The sequence below is a fragment of the Pteropus alecto genome, unplaced genomic scaffold (genome assembly GCF_000325575.1).
Source record: "Pteropus alecto unplaced genomic scaffold, ASM32557v1 scaffold5, whole genome shotgun sequence".
Taxonomy (NCBI): Eukaryota; Metazoa; Chordata; class Mammalia; order Chiroptera; family Pteropodidae; genus Pteropus; species Pteropus alecto.
In genome coordinates this window covers 20,395,902-20,417,334 of record NW_006441953.1, presented here as the reverse complement: position 1 = coordinate 20,417,334, position 21,433 = coordinate 20,395,902, and the positions used below count along the sequence as shown (strand labels likewise).

The following is a 21,433-nucleotide window of genomic DNA, read 5'->3' as shown; positions in this document are numbered from 1 at the left end:
GGAAGAGGAGAGGCGTGAAGGCTCCAGCACTGTTCTGTAATTTTTCCCAGTGGTGGCACAGTGTGAAGGATTCCAGCAGGCGAGCTCCTCAGCCCTCACTAGACAATTCTCCACTTGAATGTTCCTGCAGTGAAAACGCAGCGACATCCACCAGTGTCACTCGGGCACCTCAGTACCTGCTGCAGAAGTCCTGGCAGTTAACAATGAAATCGTCAAGATTTCCTTTTCGTTCCTTTCCAGGCAGCCAGGGCATTGTTTTTCTCCTCTGGTTTAGCACGCGAATCCATCCTTTTGTACATGATCAGTGAGACTGTGCATGTTTTCAGAAGCCAGCTTTACACCTGGCAGACTTGCTTGTTGGGCAGTAGTTCTGCCAACGAGAAAGAAAATAGACAGATTCTCATATGTCCCCAGATTGCATTACAAAGCAATCAAAGGAGAGTGTTGTTTTCTGGCCTGATATTTGGCTTTGGTTGTGTTAATTCTTAGAGATATGCCATCCTAAATTTCAGTTAGTTTTTTTTAAAAAATATTTTTGAAAAACTGGTATTTTACAGATCGCGATTGACAGAGGAGGAGGCACGCATGGCAATATGGACAAGTAGGAGAAGAAAGAATATATAGTAAATGTTTTAATTCCTGCAGAGCTTGATGTGCTTACATGTTATATATTTCATTTTCCAACAATACTTTATTTAAAAAGAGCCAATCCAGCTTGGCTTAGTTCTTGCCCAAGGCCATTTATATGGTACTTTAAGTAAAGCACTTTGCACCCCTCTGTGCACAAAGGTACAGGGGTTATGCACCAATTAACCTGTCAGGAACCTTTTGACTATGGAAGATCCACAGTAAAAAATAAAAATTTCAAGAGAATTTGAAGATCAACATAGTAGTATATGAGGCATAGTGCTGATAAGGGACCTGAAAAATACAGATTTATACCAAAGAAAAAATCGGGATAGATCTCGCTTTGCTGAAGCTGGAAGAGTCACTCTGGTTGAAAGCATTACCCAATACAATTAAATTTGATTTGTTATATGGATGTTCATTTTCATCCAACTTATTTTAGAATGTCTGTCTTATAAAGTAAAACTGCCTTTAAATTTAGTTTTTGCGTTGAGAAGTGGATATGAGTGCAGCCTATAAATAGGGTTTACTTATTCTCAATGCAAAGATCTACACAACCTTAGAGTTTTGTTAAACTTAAAATACTAATAAAATATGATCTCAATTCCCTGACTAAAGTGCTGGGAATCAGTGTATAACTGCTTAGAGAATTCTCCACTTTGGAATCTTAATATGGATGGGCTCTGGGGCGTCCACAAATGAAATTATATAGAACATTGTGTTTGCGCACATGTGCCTTCGAGAGGGCTTAAGCACCACTGTGAGTTTAGCTGTGGGGCCAAGGGGATGCCATAGCATTTTCCTGCCTACTCAGTCTGAGTATATGCATAGCCAACACTGTGCTAAACCTTTTCAGTTTGGAGGTTCTATCTCCAGAATTATAAGACATGTCTCAATTTGGTCGTGGGGACACAAGGTAAGTGCCGGGGCTTCCTCAACCATAAGTAAAAGTTATTTTTACTTTTAAAAAAGTTATTTTTACTTCTTTCAATTTACCAGTGGGCTTTCTGGATTATCTGGAAGTTGTCCTTCGAAACTGGGCAGTCTCTTTACTGAATGTATTCTAGGCAGTAGGGAGAAACTGCGTGCATGTGTGTGTGTGTGTGTGTGTGTGTGTGTGTGTGTGTGTGTCTGAACATTAGTAGATATTGGAAAGATGTGTATTGAGTAAATGAATGAATAAATAACTGTCAAAATGAACAACTAACCAAATAATTATAATAATATGTATTTTAACTTCTTCAATGAAGCCCCTGCTTGATTAAAACAGAAAATTGGAAAAGGAGACTGAGAAGTTGTTTTCCTGTTCCCACTGTGATCCCCTGCAGGAGAAAGATGCCCACACAGGTCATTGATGTTTTAGCCTGCAGGCTCATAAAACTCTCAGAAATGGTCATTTTTCCTTTAGTCTCTCTCTCTCTTTTTTTTTTAATATAAATGTCAGCTATCCAATTTGATAAAGTCAATCTTAAAATATATTGTGCATGGTCTCTTCTGGATAACTTCGAGTGAAGCAGGGGATACAGCATGCGGTTTGGTTTCTTCCACGTTGATTTTGAAGATCCAGCTCAACCCCGAGTCCCTTATGCGTCAGCAAAGGAGTATGCCAAGGTCATCCTAAACAATGGACTAGAGGGACATCTGTAGAAAAGATGGATGAGCAGTATTACCAGGAGGAGATGCCTCTACTTTTGGAAAGGAAATCTGCTTTGGCGATCCCTCAGATAACTTCCGGTTGCCTTTGTAATCAACAGGTCCTACCTTGTAATCCCTGAACTGTAATGTCCAGGGATGTATTTAATGATGGCCTTTACTATATTTGCATTTGGATCAATGAGGCTTAAAAAAAAATAGAACAGGAAACCATTGAAATTGATTTTTATATTAAGAAATCTGATAGACTTAAAAAATTCTATTTAAATCCTTAAAATTTTTCTAGGAAAAAATAATGCAAAATTTATAAACAGTATGTTCATGATTTGCAACTCTAACAATGACCACTTATTACAAGAATACTTGTTTACAAGCCTATTTTTTCTGGTTATATAAGCTATGGTTTGCTTTTAGATCCACTGTTGTGCAGTCTATAATTTTTCTATGACTTAATCGAATGTAAAAGAAAAGTCAAAATTAAATTAAAGTTAGTCATATTATATAGATATAATTCTATTCACCAAAAGGATTAATTGATAACCTTTTTAATAAAATGGATTTGATGATGTATTTGGCACATGTTTTATCTCTGCATGAACAAGTATGTCCTTCTCTTGCCTGATGAACTTTTGAAAAATAATAAATTAATAAAACAAATTGTGAACGACGGAAACAGTATTTGAGTGTTAATGTTTAGCAAAAACTGGATTCCTACTCTAGAGTGACATCAAGTGAAAAACAAAATAATAAGGCCATGATCTCTACTTTTGAGTGTTTTAAAAAATTTAAGATGCTAAAGAACATTGATGACACCCATGAAATACATACATCAATTGATTGACGCGTGTGAACGTAAGCAGAGAATGGGAGGATTCATGACATCGGTAGTTGAAATGTCTGAGATGTATATGGGCTTCTTCAGTAATAGATATCGACTCCCTCTAGACTTCATGTCTCCACTCCAGCAAACCTTTTACATATGTGGAATTTGTACCCTCACGCTTATTCTTAAGCAGTATTTGCTAAACATTCATTAGTGTAGCAGGCTTGAAGCTACAAGTATTATCACCTCCATTTTGCAGACTGAGAAACTGAGGCCACACTTCCTGAAGTCATAGTATGTTTACTAGACCAGGCACTTCTTTGGCATTGGCTCTGTTCTCTGTCCAGCACCCTGTGGGTTGGGGTGCCATAGGGTGCCATGAGGTGCTTTGCAGTTTTTTGAATAGGGAAAAGAAGCAAGGATGTGGAGTTGCCTGATGCAGGAGGAAGTAGAGAAGGTGGTTTTCTGTATCCTCAGTCTGCCTGCTTGAAGAATTGCATATAGTTTGCCATTCTCATAAGGCTTTGGCCCTAAGTAGACACTGCATTTTTTTTTTTTTTTTTAAACTGTGGTCAATTTCTGGATCATGTTCATGTTCATAAATGGGTTTATTTACAGCAAAGAACACTTTCTCAGTAACTTTGGACAGAGTGAGAAAGAAATGGTCGTAGTAGTTCGATAAACTTGGATGCACTGGGGAAAATTATATGAAGATTGAAATGGTATACATAGGAAGTTCTATTACATCTTTGCCACTGGTTTGTTATTTTTATTGTTCAATGAGACATTATTTCACAATTTGTGTTCATTTAAAAAGCACATCTCCAAATCTTATTTCATTCCTTTCCTATTCAGCCTGTCTTTTTCATTTTTACCATGTATCTTATTTACAATTTATGTGCCCTCTTATATTATCTTGCAAGGCAACCGAGTTTTCCTTTTAATTAGGATGTTGCTTTGAATATTACTTATCCTACAGGGCATATTTACAAGTTTTACAGCAATTCAGATGAGTACTGTATTTTGGTTACCAAACCAAGAAAATTAATATTTATGCTGTAAATAAAAGGGTCTATCACGTTGGGTCTACCAGGTGAAATATGCATTATAGCTGCAGCTCCCAGGCTTCCTCACAGTGTGGTGGCCTTCTGCAGCTCTCTGCTGGGTTTTAAAGGCCAGCTCTTCATCTCAGGGATGGATCAAACTAAGGGTGCTTCCCTAATTAGTCCTGTAAATTAGAATTGCCATGAGGTTAGGGTGAAGAAAAAAGAAATCTACCAACCCAAAACCTAACAGCCCCTGTAGTACTGTAATTAACGTTATTTTTAATTGCTTGTATTAGCATTTGAAAACGAGATTGATTGGCTTTTGCCAGTCAAGGAAAAAGAACTTGGATTCTTTAAATGGAAAAACAGGAGTTGTTAATTATACTTAAAAATCCATAGATACTGTACTTAGATGTCTTGAAGGTCATCTGAGGCTTGTAAAACACATGTTTTATGTCTGTTTTATCTAAGGAGAAACCTGAATATCACAATGATGGATTGGATCTCTTTGTATTTCTTTCTCTCTATCTTTCTTTCTGTTTTGTTTTGTTTTGTTTTGTTTTTAAGGGAACGTGAATACATGTTATTAACGTCCTGTGGATCACTTTTAAATAATTGTTCTTTTAATTTTTTTTGTTTTAGGGCAACTCATTTCTGATCGCTAAAAACCTGCAGAAGAATACAGCAGCCCATTTCATTTTGATGTGTAGGGCTTTAGTTTTATAACTTCTGCGAACACCACCAGAAAATGTACACCTAAGCCCTTTATTGAATGAGAAGGTATGAGTTCTCATTAAGAAATCCATAAACTAGGAAGCTGGCAACCTTAGTATTTGGCAGTGGAGTGCCAGTCAGGCTTTTGTGCTCTGGGAATTTGTGTTCGGCCCATAGCTTTTAATTATTTTTATGAACGAGGGAATAATGAATACATTTGTAATATATTGAAAAAATTCCCCAACACCGACTGACCAAAAAGTAGATTTATATGATAATCCTTAAACACCAATTCTGTTGCTCAGTGCTAGGCAGAAGGAAAATAGAATACTGAGCTTCATTACTGAGAGGGCAGAATAAATCAAAGCTGATGGAATTAATACTGTTTAATTACTAGCAATACACCTAACCTGGAGAACGCATATTCATCACTGATCACAATATTTTAGGCTACAGTTGCCCTGGGAGAGATATAATACTGAGCACAAAGTATGATGAGTCTTAAAGAAGGAAATTAGAGAAAATTTTAACACAGAGACACTTTATGGCGGCCTTCGGAATTATGGCAGCGTGAAAGAGAATAAACCTTATTAACTGTGGCAGGAGGGAGACGGGAAGGTGTGGTGACGGCACTGGGTTAGGGTCATGGGGAAGAGCAACTCCCAAAGGGGGTACTTAATGAGTGTTTCTTGTAGAGAGTAGATAGGACTTGTCCCAGGTTTACCCAATGTCTGCAAGTGACCCATGACTGGCTTGTGTGACCTTGCCTGAGTGGCTATTGGCATCTGGTATAAGGCAAATATAGTATAATCATTAAGATTGCAGGCTCTGGAACTGGTTCACCTGGATTTGAATCTTGGCCCTGAATCTTGGCTCTGACATTTAATAGCCAAGTGTCATTAAGCAACATATTAAACTTCCCTGTGCATCAGTTTTTCTATCTGTAAACTGGGCTCCACATAAGGCTGTTGCAATAGTTAAATAAGCAGAGTTGTAACATGCTTAGAACACTTCCTGGGGCATGGCAAGGGCATGATTAATATGAGCCATTATTTTTAACTCTCAGACCTGTTCACATTGATCCGCCAGCAATTCATCCATTATAGTGTAGATATTTCCTACCCTGGTACAAAGTCCAGTTCCCACGGAGACATCTGCTCTGGTAAGTCGTGATTCACTGTCTCTCCAGTTTCCTGTCTGTCTAATTCTTGTGGCAGCAGTTTTCCCTATGATCTCAATTCTCTGACTGACCTAAGAAAACTTGTTAATTTTCAACTCGTGCAGCTTTTTCTTGTTAGGTAGAGAACAATGAAGTTCAAGCTCCTTACACATTGGACCAGAAACAGGGAGTCAAGTCACCATTATGGTAATCATGAGAATTGAAGGTTTCCAGCAGCATAATTAGTACCTATTTATTAAACTAAACTTCAATACATTGTAGGGATGTAGTACTGCAGACAAAATGGTTCTTCTCCAAAGTTCATGGTCTGGTTGGGGAACTAGGAACATGAAATAACAAATAATATGAGGCAAATTTTCCAAATGGTAAGATGGGATCAGCTCTCTGCTAGCTGGGGTGGGCAGATATGGCTTCCTGGGCAAGGGAAAATAATATAATATAAAAAATAGCATAAAGGATACTAAGATCATCGAAGTAATAGAAGTAAAAATCTGGAAGTGGAAAGCATAAGGCCTTTTGGATGCAAGAGGCAGTGCCCAGGCCAGTGCGCCTTGGGGAAGAGAGTGGGCAGGTTGGGACTAAAATATGGAGATTCTCTAATATTCGTCAAGGACACCTGGGTTTTCTCTTAAAGCAAATTTGAAGGTTTCTGAGTAGGATGGTGATGCTTTAAAAGTAACTTGTTGAAAGATGGCAAAGTAGGCTGTAGGAACCAAATAGAAAGCTTCTTGTAGCAGAATACTGATGTGTGAAGGGCCCTCTTTAAGGTGGAAGGAATATATATTACATGTTAATGTATAAGTAATGTGTCAAAAGTACACAGGAACCTAAATGCAACATGATCTCTTGGATCAGATCCTGAAATAGAAAAAAGGACATTAGTGGAAAAACTAGGAACTACAAATAAAGTCTTTAGTTTAATTAGCAGTGCTTTACCAATGTTAACGTCTTAGGTTTTGTTTTTGTTTTTGTTTTTTATGGTGACTTTGGTTAACAAAATCCAGTAAGTTTCAGGTGTACAATGCAACAGTAAAGCATATATATATATATATATATATATTGTATTGTATGTTCACTGCCCATAGTTGGATTTCTTTATGTCACCCCATATTTGACCCCTTTTACTCCATCTACCTCCCTCCTCCCCCAACTCCCTCTTCCCTCTGGTAACCACTAGTCTATAGTCCATGTCCATGAGTCTCTGTTTGTTTGTCCTGTTCATTTGTTGCTTTTAGGTTTATATCCCACATATAAGTGATATCTTGTGGTTTTCAACTTTTTCTGTCTGGCTGATTTCGCTGAGCATGATTATCTCGAGATCCATCCATGTTGTGGTAAATGGCAGTATTTCATCTATTCTTATGGCTGAGTAATATTCCGTTGTATACATGTACCACAGCTTCTTTAGCCAATCACTTATTGTAGGACATTTCGGTTGCTTCCATGTCCTGGCCCCCGTGAATAATGTTGCTATGAACACCGGTGTGCAAGTATCTTTTCGGATATGGATTTTCATAACTTCTTAGTTTTGATAAATAAATATACTGTGGTTATGCAAGATGTTAACATTAGGGAAAGCTGGGTGAAGCTCTGTACTTTCTTCGCATCTCTTTTGTAAATCTAACATTATACCCCTGCAAAAAAATTTTAAAAAATTGACATGGGAAGAGTTAATACCATATTCAGAGAACATATTAGATATAGGCATATATTACAATCTACATAAACAGAGATAAAAGCGAAGAAAGTAATAACCACTGTTAATGTCTTGATATTTTTCTCTCTCTCTAGGTTGTGGTATTATAGCTAATTTTTTTCTACTTTATATTTTACTCCCAAATTTGTCTTATTTAGCTTCTGTTTTCTTTTATTATTAGGAAATATTTTTAAAGACAAACTTCAGCAGTCAAGATGATTGATTGGATGGTAGAGTAATGGAGATAGATAAGTCAGCAATGGCTCTGTGTGGGAACAATGGTACGTTGATAGAAATTGGCAAGTATACACATTACTTCATCTAGGTAATACTTTAAACACGTCATGGCAATAAATATTTCTGAAGTACATGTTACTGTTTTGAGATATTTAAAAATTAATTGCTACCTCTAGTCTATAATCACCAATTTATTATATCTGTCATACATAATGTTTTTTTTGTTTGTTTCCCCTTCTAGATGATGAACAATTTGAGGTCTTATTCATCTTAATATTTCTAGTACCTAGCATGATATGTGGCATATCTAAGCAATTTATAAATGTGTATTAAATTATTGATGCAGTGGATATTAGGTAGTCAAATTCTTATTTTCAATGGAAACTCAAGACACAGATTGACTCGTTTAATCCTTACAAGGACCCAATGAGATAAATTCTACAATTATTATCCCTGTTTTACAGATGAGTAAACTGAGGCAGAGAGAAAGTAACTTGTTTAAACCATAGATCTAGGAAGTGGTAGAGCCAGCACTGCAACCCGTACAATCTATTTCAAGACATTGAAATGCTACTTCCTACTCTTTCCTGATATGGTTGTGGAAGAACAGGCCTGGCCCTGGGGCTTTGGCTCCCCTGACGTGTGACTTAGTCATATTGCAACATTTAAATATAAGATCCTCTGTGTCTCCAAAATTTCAGCCTATTTTTCATACTTCCCAGCTAGCCATTTCACAAAGTAGTAGCTGTGTAGTTTCTTTCTTTTCAAAGACTACCACTGTCTCCACTGAACATTATTATTTTTTTGCTTCTATGCTCACTCAGGCTGTTTCATTTTTGAATCCTGTCTTCTAATAAACTAGTTGCTCTTCCCAGGAATGGCACTTGACCACGGTGAAATGATTCCCTTGATAAAAGTGTGGCATTTCCAGTCACCGGCTGGGCAGATGTGGTGGCTAAGCACGTGGACAGTGTCAGGTCAACCAGGGCTTGATCGTAGCTCAGCATTTATGGAATGTACAACCTCAAGCAACTCACTCATACCTCCGATTTTTATTTTCCTCATCTATAAAGTGAGAACTAAAATAAAACTAGTGACTTTATAGGACTTTCGTGAGAATTAAATGAGATAATACATGTAAGATACTTATATAACTGTCCACTAAGTGGTAATTATAATGTCCATTAAGTGGTAGTTAGCTATTATTATTTTTCTCTGTTGGTATTAGTGCAAAGGCTCTAAAATTAGGGAAATTATTTCAGGCAATCGACTTACCACATCCTCACTAAAACAGTGGATTCACTGATGGGCATCCACTGACAGATTCAAGAAAACACCTTGTGATTCTTGCAGTGGAGGCTTATTCTTCCCTGGACCAGCATCCCAATCTAGTGCTCACTTCCTCCATGACTTTCCCAGATCCACACTGCCCAGGAGATGGACGGCTGCCTTCTGGAAGAGTGACTGCCTTCTCAACACTGCTGCCTGCTGAGTGATGATTTAGTAACTGTCCTGCATCAAATTTAATTCTGCAGTGGGCTCCATGTGCGTTTTGTGGGCTCATGATCCATATCATGAGAACCGAAAACATTTTATTTACCACTTACATAGACAAAGAAGACTGATGGAGAAGTCACACTGTGTCTTCCATTCTCCCGTAAGTGTCTCTCTCTCTCTCTCTTTTCTCCTCCTCATAAATGACAGCACACGGCTCTTATTACTTTAATAGGCCGTGCATTCATTTGCTGCAAGACAGAACTAGCGAAAGAAAGGGTTTGGCTGAGAATAACGTTTTTTTATCTTTTCTGTAAAGCTTCATTTTTACAGTAGAATGCACCCCTGAAAACCTTCCAGATTTTCTATTTTCTGATCATTCTGTCTATTATAATTCCCCCCAATGGCAAACTTCTCCTTATTGACTCTAAATTACATTTAATCCTGTTAGGATCTCTTTTTATTGAAAGGATTGCGTTGTGATGGCATTGACAGGAGTCCAGAAGCCAAAGCGCCCAGCCAAAGGAAAATAAACTCTTGGAGCTTCCTAATGATTGTCATGTTCATGCTGGGCCCAGCTGCGTAGTCTCCTGAAGGATGCAGAGGATTGGGGTGTTCGGTGCAGATAATGGTGGGCTCCTGGGTAGTGTGGAGAGCTCTCCACTACAAGAACATAATCTTTTGAGCCCACTGGACTAAGAACCAAAGGCCATTTTGAGCTAAGACAGTATAATTCTATTAGTGAAAAGCCCTTGCAGAAGGAAATTGCCTGTGCTAAAATCTGTGAACAAATTAAAATAACAGGGCTAAGGGGACGATATCTCTATAAAAGGCTTTATGACTCTAGTGGATAATAATATCCTTGTCACATTAGGATCTGGGGACCTGAAGATATAGAAGTTTTTTACACAGCATATGGGCCTTTGTACTCAACTTTAGCCTATGCCGTAACTGCATTCTTAGGGAACTTATTTTATGAATTTGTATGCTGTGCCAAACGTACCTTTGTTCTCATAAAGAAAAAGCAGAAAATAGGGTCTGCATATCATTGCTGTGTGTTGACACCTTATAAAATTGATGTCATCTAAAAGCCCCACTTTGGCTAACTGCATTGCATGTGTAAGTTTCCCATAATTTGCATGGGATTTCACAGCCATAAGCACTGTTAATATTGCTGTTTTGATATGCATGTAAAATGTATTTAAATGCATACCTCGGCTTAGAATAGATTCATTAGAAAGGGTGAACTGGAAAAAAAAAGGTTGTCAGCACAAATGCTGCTCATTTTCCAGGGTGACAGCAATCAAATGTCCCGAGGACTGTGACTGTCGAATAGTTAACTTCACGTTTGCAGCGTTATCTCTACGGTGGGCCTTCCTCGTTAATTGGACGGCAGCTTCAAGTTAAAGCTTATGCTACATTTCCCTAATTCCATGACAAAGACAACATGAGCAAGGGGCTGTCACATATTTCAAAATTGTGTCATGTAAGTAAATAAAGATACAGTTCATAATTCTATGAAAGGATGATGGCAACATTTATTCTAGAATTAAACAATAATGAAGCAGCAATAGTAATAGAGTAAGGAGTTTAGTGCCAATACATCTCTTTATGTATTAATTTATAGCAAAATAAGATAGCAACCAACTGGTTTTATTTACTCCTGCCCTCCTGCCCTTTCGTCCTCCCTCCCTCCTCTCTACCCACCTCTTTCTCTTATCTTTTCCTCCCTGTCACTTTATCTTTCCTACCTTCTTCTCTTCTGGTCACTCCACTCACTCACTCACTCATTCACTCACTCACTCACTCACTCACTCTCGTCTTTCATTGGTCATTTATTATGAACATACCTTGGCTCAGGCATTGTGCCAACATTGGGACTATACTATGACCAAGACAGTTATAACTTTGGTCTTCATAAAGCTTATAATTTACCTAGAAATAACACTAGATTATCTGACATGAAGACCAACCCCATGCTTAGGCACCAGCAAAGGAAGAGCCACCCTCCTCCCCGTTTTTAAAATATGATGTAGCTTCGTATATCATATTTGGAGTAAAGCATTGAAGTAATCATGATGAGAACTATCAAAACCTTGTTGGACAGCTTAAACTTATTTGAAAGTTTTGATTTTTTTTTTTTTCTTAATTCCAAAATCCATATGGCGTTGGAGGAAACACCATTATCTTGTCAGAGCTTAGGGCCTCTAAAAGTCTTAATAGAGAACATGTGGGGACCAAGTAATTAGACAGTGACATTGAACAAGTAATTAGAAGTGTGATGAGTGCTGTAAAGGAGACGTACAGAGTGCTATGGAGCATATGACAGGGGGCCTAACCTCCCTTCTTTTTTCCTGATGAAATCCAAGGCGCACGCATTATCAGCTCTAGTGGAATAAAGCCCTTGACAGAGTTGATGTTTACGGGGCCTGAAGTGGGTGAGGGTGGAGAGTAGCAATCACTCTTTCTGCCTGCCCCTGAGCCGGGTAAAACGCCATTCTAGGCAGACGAAGAAAGAGTCGAAGACTCTTAAGAAAGGTCTTGCATAGGACAGATATTTTTTACTCTAACAGAATTGAATAGCTGGACAATCTTAACTCTAAGAAGTAAAAATCATTTCCTTTATCTCCAAATGGTAAGGATGAGAGGAAGGAAGCTGCAAGTAAAGGCCACGTCATCTGCTGCGTCGTATGGATAAGCTTTAAACGTTCTGTTCCTCATGGCTCCGAGGTCTTCTGGAGGCTTAACGTAAGGACTATTGATATAAGGACAGTTTCCAGGATGACTTTATTATACCATAAGTAGGAACAGTGCTTGGTCCTTAGAAAGTTCGATATAAAGTTGTATGTCAATCATAGAATTATCTAGGCTACTATACTTAGTGTATACCAGTGGTTCTCAAACATTAGTGGGCATCAGCATCAGCCAGAGGGCTTATTAAAACAAGGATTGCTGGGCCTCCTCTCAGAGTTTCTGATTCAGCAGGTCTGGGGGTGGGGTGACAGAATGTGCATTTCTCACAAGTTGCCAGGTGATGCTACTGTTGCTGCCCACTGTGAGAACCCTCGGTGTGCACAAAGAGTTCACTAACTTAATGGTGGGGAGGTGAAAAAGTATTGGCCTGAGAATCAGAAAACCTGAGCAGATTTCCAGCTCTACTGATCCTCTTTGATCATCTGAATTTTGTTGAATTTCTCCAAATTTCTTCCCTCATTTGTACAATGCATGTTCTTATAACAAAGTTGCTATAAGGATCAAATTATATATCTGAAAGCATTTTATAAACTGAAAAGACCCTCTGAGATTTAAAAATTTTTGCTAATTCTCACCATAATCATGGATCTCTACCTAGTATGTCCAATGAACAGAGGCCCAAAGATTGTGGAAGGCTTCTCAGAGGGTGGCAAGAGCAGATCTCTGACCTTGAACTGTCACAGTTATAGGAAGTGTCATGTAGAAATTCGTATGCTACAAATCAGACATAACAGAAAAACTGGGTGTGACCAATTCTGTGGTATGTCTCAACATCTCTGTTTGTTGCATTTGGCAGTCTGTCAATTTGGAGAGAATCAGAGTTGTCAGTTTTCTCTGTCAGATCTGATTCTGGGTGAATGGATGAAATTCGTTGGCCAAGAGTGCCTAGACTTTTTTCAAAAGTGATAGCGTTAGGAAAACCTGGTATAGTTTAAATATATAATGGTGTAAAAACAAAAATGAAAATCAGGCAACAAGCTGTTTTGGCCACGTGAAGCAACTCATTCCTGTCGGTTGAGGAATCCCAATTGTCATTTTTATTTTCTGGCTTATTTACCCAGTGTACAGTACCTTTTATTTAAATGTATTAAGACTTTAAGAAAATTAGACCTCAAATGAAAGACCTTCTTGTCCCCATCAGCTAAAAACGAGGTACCCTATTTTATTGACTGTCAGCTTCTTTAGATGCTTCATCTGTAGTCTCAGCTGAGCCCTGTGGTGCCGAGCTGTTCCAAGAGAAATAGACGATGCTGAGCCCTGGTGAGAATTCGAACATCAAAGTGTCCTCGAAGCGCATCTGTGAGATACAATGGGAGCACGGCAAAGCTGAGAATCCCCTCCACAAGGTAGCCAGAAATCTTTTATTTGGCCATTTAACTGTTCATAGAACTTACCACTTTCATGTGGTAACAGAAAATCATTGAGGACTGTCCCTCCTGTTCAGCACTGACAAAGAAAACACTCCTGAGCATCGGTTCTCCTGGTGGTGGTGGTTCTGGTCCTTGGTACCATGGCTTGCCAGGTATCCCTCAAGGTTTGACTTGAAATATGGTTTTCCCTCAAGTTTTGATGGAGTGGGGGGTACATGTTTTCTTGTACTTTAATAATTATGGCTGGAAGAGTTCCTGTATGAGGCTGAATTGTTGTTCTGTAGCATTTCTAAGAGAGAATAATAGATAAGGGAAGAAAACATACAAATAAAGAATCCAGGACCAAAGGATTAGCGGGAGACCATTAGGGCAGTCCTCAGCTCTCAGAATAGTGTGAAACAGTAGCTGAAAGAGTCAAGTCCAAGTTAATAGCCTAGATTCCAGAGTCAGGCAGACAAGGTTGAATTCCTTGCTCCACTACTGTCTGATTCTCTGACCTTGAGCAAATAACCTTTCAGAACCTCGGTTTCCTCATTTACAAAATTAGCTGAAAAATATTTCCTCCCTCACAGATGTATGGCGAAGGTCATGCGAGGGAATGTCTGTTAATTCCAACTAGACTGCATGTTCCTTTAGGGAAGAAAGTAAGGTCTTTTTCCATTTATCAAAACATCTTGTATTGAGCAGCCCCTGTGTGCTGGACACTGGGACACCTTCCTTCGCCATGTTATCCCATCCCATTGTGACTGGCTTTATGCTCAGCATGAAGATAACGCTTATATATACTTGCTATATTAATGAAATAAAATTTCCCCAGTTTGCTTCTTTAAAAAAAATTGGCACGATGTGGGTCAGCTCCTTTATTCACCTCTCACACTCTCCTTAAAATATGGGCGAACTTTAATTTGGACACCCTATTAGTAAAAAGATGGAATGGTTAAATTTCTTCCCAGATCTCCCATGCCATAGGATTTCCTGAGGACATTCTTAATTAAAACTTGATACAAAGAAAGTTTTATTTTATGGAAGATGAAATATATGCAAAGGACCATGACTTTGTTACTATCATACTTTGTATTCTTGAAGTTTGGATCTAATTTTCGATTTAGGCATTTTGCGCCCCCTCCCCCATGAAATAGTATATGTTATAATGTAGCCGCTAATAAGATCTGATACAGCGACTTTAAATTGAATTTCATTAAAAAAATAAGAGCATAAAATGTCTTCCTAATAGTCTTAATTAGGGAAAATGGAACATCATAGTATTTCTCTATTAATGCACTAACTTCGATAATTGGGATAATATGCAATGTATAGTGAGAAAAATAGGAAGTTTGGGAGCCAAGGGAAAAATAACCCATCACTTTCAAGTTTCCAGTAGTTTTGTTTTTGGACCAAGGAAGCTCACCAGATGTTGGGCATAATGTCTTAAAGTAATTATTCCCTTTCATGTGTACGAGTCGGTATTGTCCTACCGAAGCCCTTGTTTCGTGGTGACTACTTCCCTGGGAAAGGCATTGTTCAGAATCTCACTGCTTCATAACAACTGCCACTTGTCCTCCTGATTAGGGCATTGTGTGAAAACAGTGCATTCATTGCAGGGTTCTTACCAATCTCTCTCCTTTCATCCAGAGGCTTCCAGTTTTCTCAGCGAGCTGTGCCTTTGCATTTTTAATTGAACGCTCCTAAAAGTTGATATCATGTATCCTGCCTGCCTGAAATCTCTGTTCGTACCTCACTATGATGGTCTTATCTGTCTCTTTTTTATTTCAGTGTGGTTGGGGGGTGAAATTAGGCTTGATTCTCTAATTGGAAGCCACGTGGGGCATCTGCATGATGATAACTGTACCCAGAACTCAATAGATACCCAGAACTTTGAGAAAGAAGGGTGCCATTTTGTAAAACCATAGAAAATGCTACTGGGCATTTTACAGAATTGTCAATCAGGATAGAATGGACACTAATTGCTTCTCCTACAGCTGCTAACATCCTCTTCAGTGACCAAGCAATCCTTAAGACAGAGACAAACTCTCTTAGACATCTGAAGATTTCCTACAAACCTAAGTAGATTTCCAAGGTGACATCTGTGATGAGTTGGTCATTGATTAACATAAATGAGGTGCTAACACTTCTGAACAAATTGAGCAAATAAAATATTTTAGACAGAAAGACCTGATTCTATTGAAAGCATATAGTTATCAGGTAAATACAATTCTATGTTTACAATTTTGGAGAGTGTTTGTGTCATGATGTTATGTGTTATTCTATCATGGTGTTCTCCAGAGTAGAGGTGGATACTTCAAAGGGTCAACACACCAATCCAGTAGGGTTCATACCCATAACAAGTTATTAAAACTTCCCTCTATATTTTTACCTAAAATTAAGAAAAAACTTAAGCTTTACTAGTATTTAAAATAGAAGTTTATAGTAGTATGTGTTTATAATTCATAACTAAATATATACATATACCGTATACTCCAAAATTTTTTTACTAATCAGAGTGTATGTTAGTTATCTATTACTGGGTAACAATTACCCCAAAACATAACAGCTTGAAACAGCAAACATTTATTATTTCACAGTTTTTATGGGTTGAGAATCTGGGTGCAATTTATCTGGCTGCCTCTAGCTCAAAGTCTCATGGACTCAAAATAAAGCTGTTGGCCAGGGCTGTGGTCACATTTGAAGGCCCAACTGTTGGAGAATCTGCTTCAAGCTCACTTCCTTGGTTGCTGGTAGGATTCAGTTTCTTGTAGAATGCTGGACTGAAGGCCTTAGTTTCTCACTGTCTGTTAGCTGGATGTCTTTCTCCTCCCCTTATCTTTTTAATAGAGTAGCTCACAATGTGGCAGCTGGCTTCCGTGGAGGGAGAGGTGAGAGAGGAAGGAAGAGCATTCAAGTCAGAAGCCAGTCTCTTTCTAACTTAATTGTAGAAGAGGAATTCTAGCACTTGTATGATATTTGATTCAGCAGAATAGAATAAGAAGCAAGTCAGACTAGACTAGACTAGACTGGAGTAGAACAGAACAGAAGTGATTTGCTAAATCTGCCCATGTTCAAGGGCAGGGTATTATACAAAGACTTGAACACAAGGATGCAGGGATCATTTGGGACTACTTTAGGGGTGGTTACCACAGAGTGTATGGTGAAAAATTCTGGACACCACTTCTTTAGAGCATAGTTCTGCAAACTTTTCTGTAAAGATCCAGATTGTAAATATTTTAGGCTGGGTGGGCCACTAATGATTACTGTTGTATATTTTTTTCTTTCTTTTTATTTTTTTTACAGCCTTTAAATAATATGAAAACTATTCTTAGTATGAGGGCTGTACAAAAATAGGCCATGGGCTAGATTTTTTTCTTGCATACCATTGTTTACCAACACTTTCTCCAATAGACCATGAGGCAGATTTCAGCTCAAGTTCTAAAAGAGCTCTAACAATTAAGGCTATCCAATGATAAAACCAGTTTGCTCAAAAAATAGGACAAATCACTTATTTATAGACTTATTTAAGCAAAGTTGCAAAGTTCTCTTTTACTGGGTGAGGGGTGCTTGGAACTGAGAGGTAAAACCTGGAAAATGGACCAGTTGAGCCCTTCCCAAAGTCAGAACATTAGTTTCACAAGATGTGGCTCAATAAGAGTGCCCCCTGGATAAATAAGGTTGGAAATGCTGGGTGCTGTATTCAATTTTGAGAGAAATACAAAAGTTTAGCACACGGAAGTCTCCGAGAAGTAAAGAAACTTGTTTGATTCTGTTTCCTCCATACATTTGACCAAGGCATCTTCCAAGTCCCTTTGTGAAAGTAACACCCATGATTTTTATTACATGGAACAAATTTAGGAAACATTTGCATCAGTGACTTATAAGATCTATTCCAACTTTTGTTGTTTCATGATTCTAGACGTGGAAGATGTTATTTGGTTCTCTTAGTACATAGTTTTATGGATTTCTGTTTAATATGTTTCAGCATTTATCAGCTACATGTATTAAGCCTCTTACTAGGCATAGAAAGATCAAAATAATATAACACTTGTCCTCAAGAAGCGTATTCATTTCTTCTAGGCTCTAAAATTTAGTATAGTGCTTTTCATATAGAAGGTACTTAGGAAAGGTTTGTTTAATAAATGAAGATTGAGAAAACAGAGCCCTTTGAATCGTTTGGGATTGTGGACACATAGGAGAACTCAACAAATATACATAAAATGAATCAATGAATTCTGGATGAAAAATAGCAATGCCTTTATTTATCCCGATGTCACCATGATGAATCTGGATATAGGTTCCTGCGCAATCAAACTAAGTTTATCACTATTGTAAATGAAGACGCTTAAACTAAAATTGTATTCTTGAAATTCAGATTCATTTTAGAATCTGCCGCTTTAAAAATAACCCTTGTGGATTCAAGTCGACATCTTTCCACTAGATGGTCTGATATGGCTGTGGCTTTCATCTTCGTATAATAGAGTATTATCTGGTTACAACACATAATTCAATTAACATTATCCTTTAAATTTCTCCATCCTTTGTTGAAATGCTTAAATTTATTCCTCTTTTATCCTTGCCTTTCCTTTTTCAATCTTAGAAACTACTGTCATTAATCTATATCTTTTGAGGTTATCATTTCACTTTAGCTCAGAAGCATTCCATTCTTATCATCCACAGTACATCGTCTGGGCTGTTCTTTATATTGTGTGTTGCCATCAATATTCCATCTTTATATATTTTTAATATTAGCCAAGAATGTTGTATCATCTTCAATTCCGGTCAGATAAAATAAATGTTCCATTGGATATGTAAATGATCCTGTAAGCCAGATGAATTAGGAGGTTTTGCCTTCAGTGTTGAAAAAGATCTTTATCCTTAAATCAGACATTATGGAAACAAATGAAATGTTACATGCTGGCATATTTTTAAATGCTAATTTTTTAACCTCCCCATGAAGAAAAAAATGGCATTTGCAACCCAGGATTTGCTCTGGAAAGTGAAGTCTTTTCATTTATTTACCAAAAAAGAGAGGATGAGGAATACTTAGGGAAGCTTTCATTCTCTTTCTCTCTCCAGCTGTCAGGTTATAATAGCGTTGGCCTCTGATTGCCTGGGCTGGAAGCAAATGGATACCCTTCAAACGTCCAGGGAAATCATATTCCAGAATGTTTTAACTGGAAGGACTCTAACATGATACCTGATCCAAACCTGTTTTTACAGTTGAGAACACTGAAGTTTAAAGAGATTAGATGAATTATTAAAGGCCATAAAGCTCATAAGACTGTACTAGAGGCCATATTTCCTAACTCTCAGTTCAGCGTTCATCCTACTATCACATCATGGTACCTTCTTTTCTCCAGGTTTTGCTGAATATTTAAGTGAGGACTTCATGAACAGATCAGAGTACTTAATAACTGATGTCCATTGAGACCCCCAGGTAGGAATATCAAAGTAAAGTAAGCCTTAAAATAATTAAATGAATGAAATTTTGACTTACAACTAGGTGATCTTTGGTAAAGGCAGAAATACGAGCATGGAAGTTAGTGGTGGCTGCATCCCCATAGTGTTGAAATAACTAGTTGCATCAGGACGTAATAATAAAGTCCATGGAAAGGAAAGCATAAATGAGAGACCGAGTGTTTGAAAGTTTTGGAGCCTTTGATGCTGCTCTCTAGATGTCTAATCTATTCTCATTTTAATTGCATTTTAGAAAGATATTTTAGATGTTTTGGAATGTTTAAAGAAGCAGAGCAAATGGTTTGGATGTAGGCATATCTGAAGGGTCCCTTCTTTTGCTATCTTGAAACTTATTTATTAAAGATCTGAGAGAAAAGCCAGAGAATAAATGGAATGTAAAACAAAATCTGTGAGGATTAGCAATAAAAAAATTAATAGAAATCATTCTGACCTTGAGAGGCAAATTGTAACAAAAAATTCCGAGTACAACAAATATAGTAACTGCCATTACTATGAGGTGTATATCAAAACCACATCCTCCATCCTCTGTTTATGTTTTTAGACCACAGACTAGCTTCTGCCATCTTACATGTCAAATGTTGTTTCTTCCCCAATATCTACATACTTCTAGTAATGGATGCCTTAGCTCATATTGTGATACGGCCTCCGGCCCCATACCTCCACGTAAGGAGGTCAAATTAGTCAGTATTTCAGGTGGTAGAAATTCCTTAAAGCTATCTCCACACTCTGATGGCTATCAATAATTTAGTTATACATAGAAGTGACTGAATGAAACCATATAAATCTTTCCCCCTAAACCCATAGTAAATATGTCCCCAAACAACCTTCTCAGTAACAGAAAAGCAGAGACCTAGGAAAGATAAATGATATGGCTCCGCTCACCAGCCAATCAGGGCTGAGATTAGAACCCACATCTCGGGCTCGAGTCTACTGACCTTTCCTTCATTCTTGGGCGCCCTGGCTTTTCCTGGGCTTCCAACTGTACTTCCCTCGGGAACCAGGAGGAAGATTTAGGGCTCTTCCTAGTTTTCCAAGCGGATGATTGGCAGTGTTTCTTAAAAACAGATTTTCGTCATACTCTCTGGATAGAATATTTTCAGTGGATTCCCATAACTTTGATAGTAAAATCTAAGGGAGATTCCTCTTTATAGAAATTAAAATGTTTCACTCTGGCCCCTGCCTAGCTCACCGATCTTCTCCTTTAGCGTCCCCCTAGGTACACAACAGATTTCCTTCGTTTAGGAAATTTTGCAGTCCTCTGATTTTTTTTTTTTTCCTCCTGGCTTTTATATTTTTATAATTGTGTTTCTCTGTGTGAAATACTCTTCTGCTTTTTTTTTTTTTTTTTGGCCTGGCTAATTATTTCTAGGTTCACCTTGGGATATAGATGAAAAAGTTGTATATCCCTCACCAATTTTTCAGTTTTCAACAGTCCCTGCAACAAATTGTATGCAACACCATGTGCTACAGAATTACCTTCAAATAGGGCAAATTCTTGCATTAAAATATCACCTCTTAGCCCTATGATGAGACTGTACAAATATTTCAGAGATGGTTTGTAGTTAGTAGGTGATACAGTGCAAGCCAGCTCATGTTTTTAAATGTTATGCCCAGAAGAGATCTTTGAAATTTTATAAACAGATGGATTCTTTTTACTCGATTCACTAATGTTTTACAATTAACTAATTAACAGGTTTATTGCCAAAATTAGCAATAAAAAGTGTTCAGGAGCTTCGACCAAAGCGGTCTTTTGCAATTACATAGATACCAAAACAATCTGCGTGATAGTTTGGGGCTAACCGTTGCTCACATCAGAATTTCACCTGCTGTTTTCAAATAAAAGTTGACAAATACAAAAATGAACCCTGCAGATTTCCACACTCCTTTCATATACACAAGTCTCTGCCTTAATTAATAATAATTACAGGTAACACAAACTATAGTGAGAAGGCTACATGTTCCCAGATTGCTTTCAAGTGTGCAAAATCGCTTAGCAAACAGTTCTGAAGGACTCTCAGGGAGCATTTCTATGTGAAGTCCATCTGTTATTCTCTAGCTAGCAGGACCTTTGATGAGGTATTCAACTTTATCTCCTACTGTTTCCGCAGTAACCCACATAGTGCCCTGTCCTGTGAGTCAGCATCGCAGGGCAACTCTGGTCCTACCCGCCAGCCTCTCCAACACACCCCAAGCCTCTGCGATATTCACATCTGTGCATACTCTGCATTTTGCTTTGGCGGTGGCCATTGTTCTGCCTAGAGGACCTTCCAGGCTCCTTCATGATTTAGTTTAGGCATCACCTCTTCCGGGTTATATTTCCCAGTCAGCCCCCTACTCCTGCCTCCAGAAGATGGAATTCGATGTAGAAGAGGA

General features: G+C 38.1%; 1 protein-coding gene and 1 long non-coding RNA gene across 2 annotated transcripts in view; both read left to right on the top strand.

Annotated features, from left to right (window-relative positions):
• The window catches only part of LOC102879857 (cytosolic beta-glucosidase), a 192,506-nt gene extending 190,211 nt beyond the window's left edge, over window positions 1-2,295 (top strand). Inside the window, 1 exon segment of the mRNA XM_025051697.1 lies at window positions 2,072-2,295. Coding sequence (XP_024907465.1) covers window positions 2,072-2,274 — 203 coding nt within the window. The 3' untranslated portion in view covers window positions 2,275-2,295.
• A 3,652-nt stretch (window positions 2,296-5,947) lies between these two features.
• LOC112485517 lies at window positions 5,948-18,958 on the top strand. Its single transcript, XR_003048496.1, has 5 exons — window positions 5,948-6,025; window positions 7,921-8,020; window positions 9,396-9,633; window positions 10,763-10,956; window positions 18,943-18,958. It is a non-coding gene; the product is annotated as an uncharacterized LOC112485517 (long non-coding RNA).
• Window positions 18,959-21,433: the final 2,475 nt, after the last annotated feature.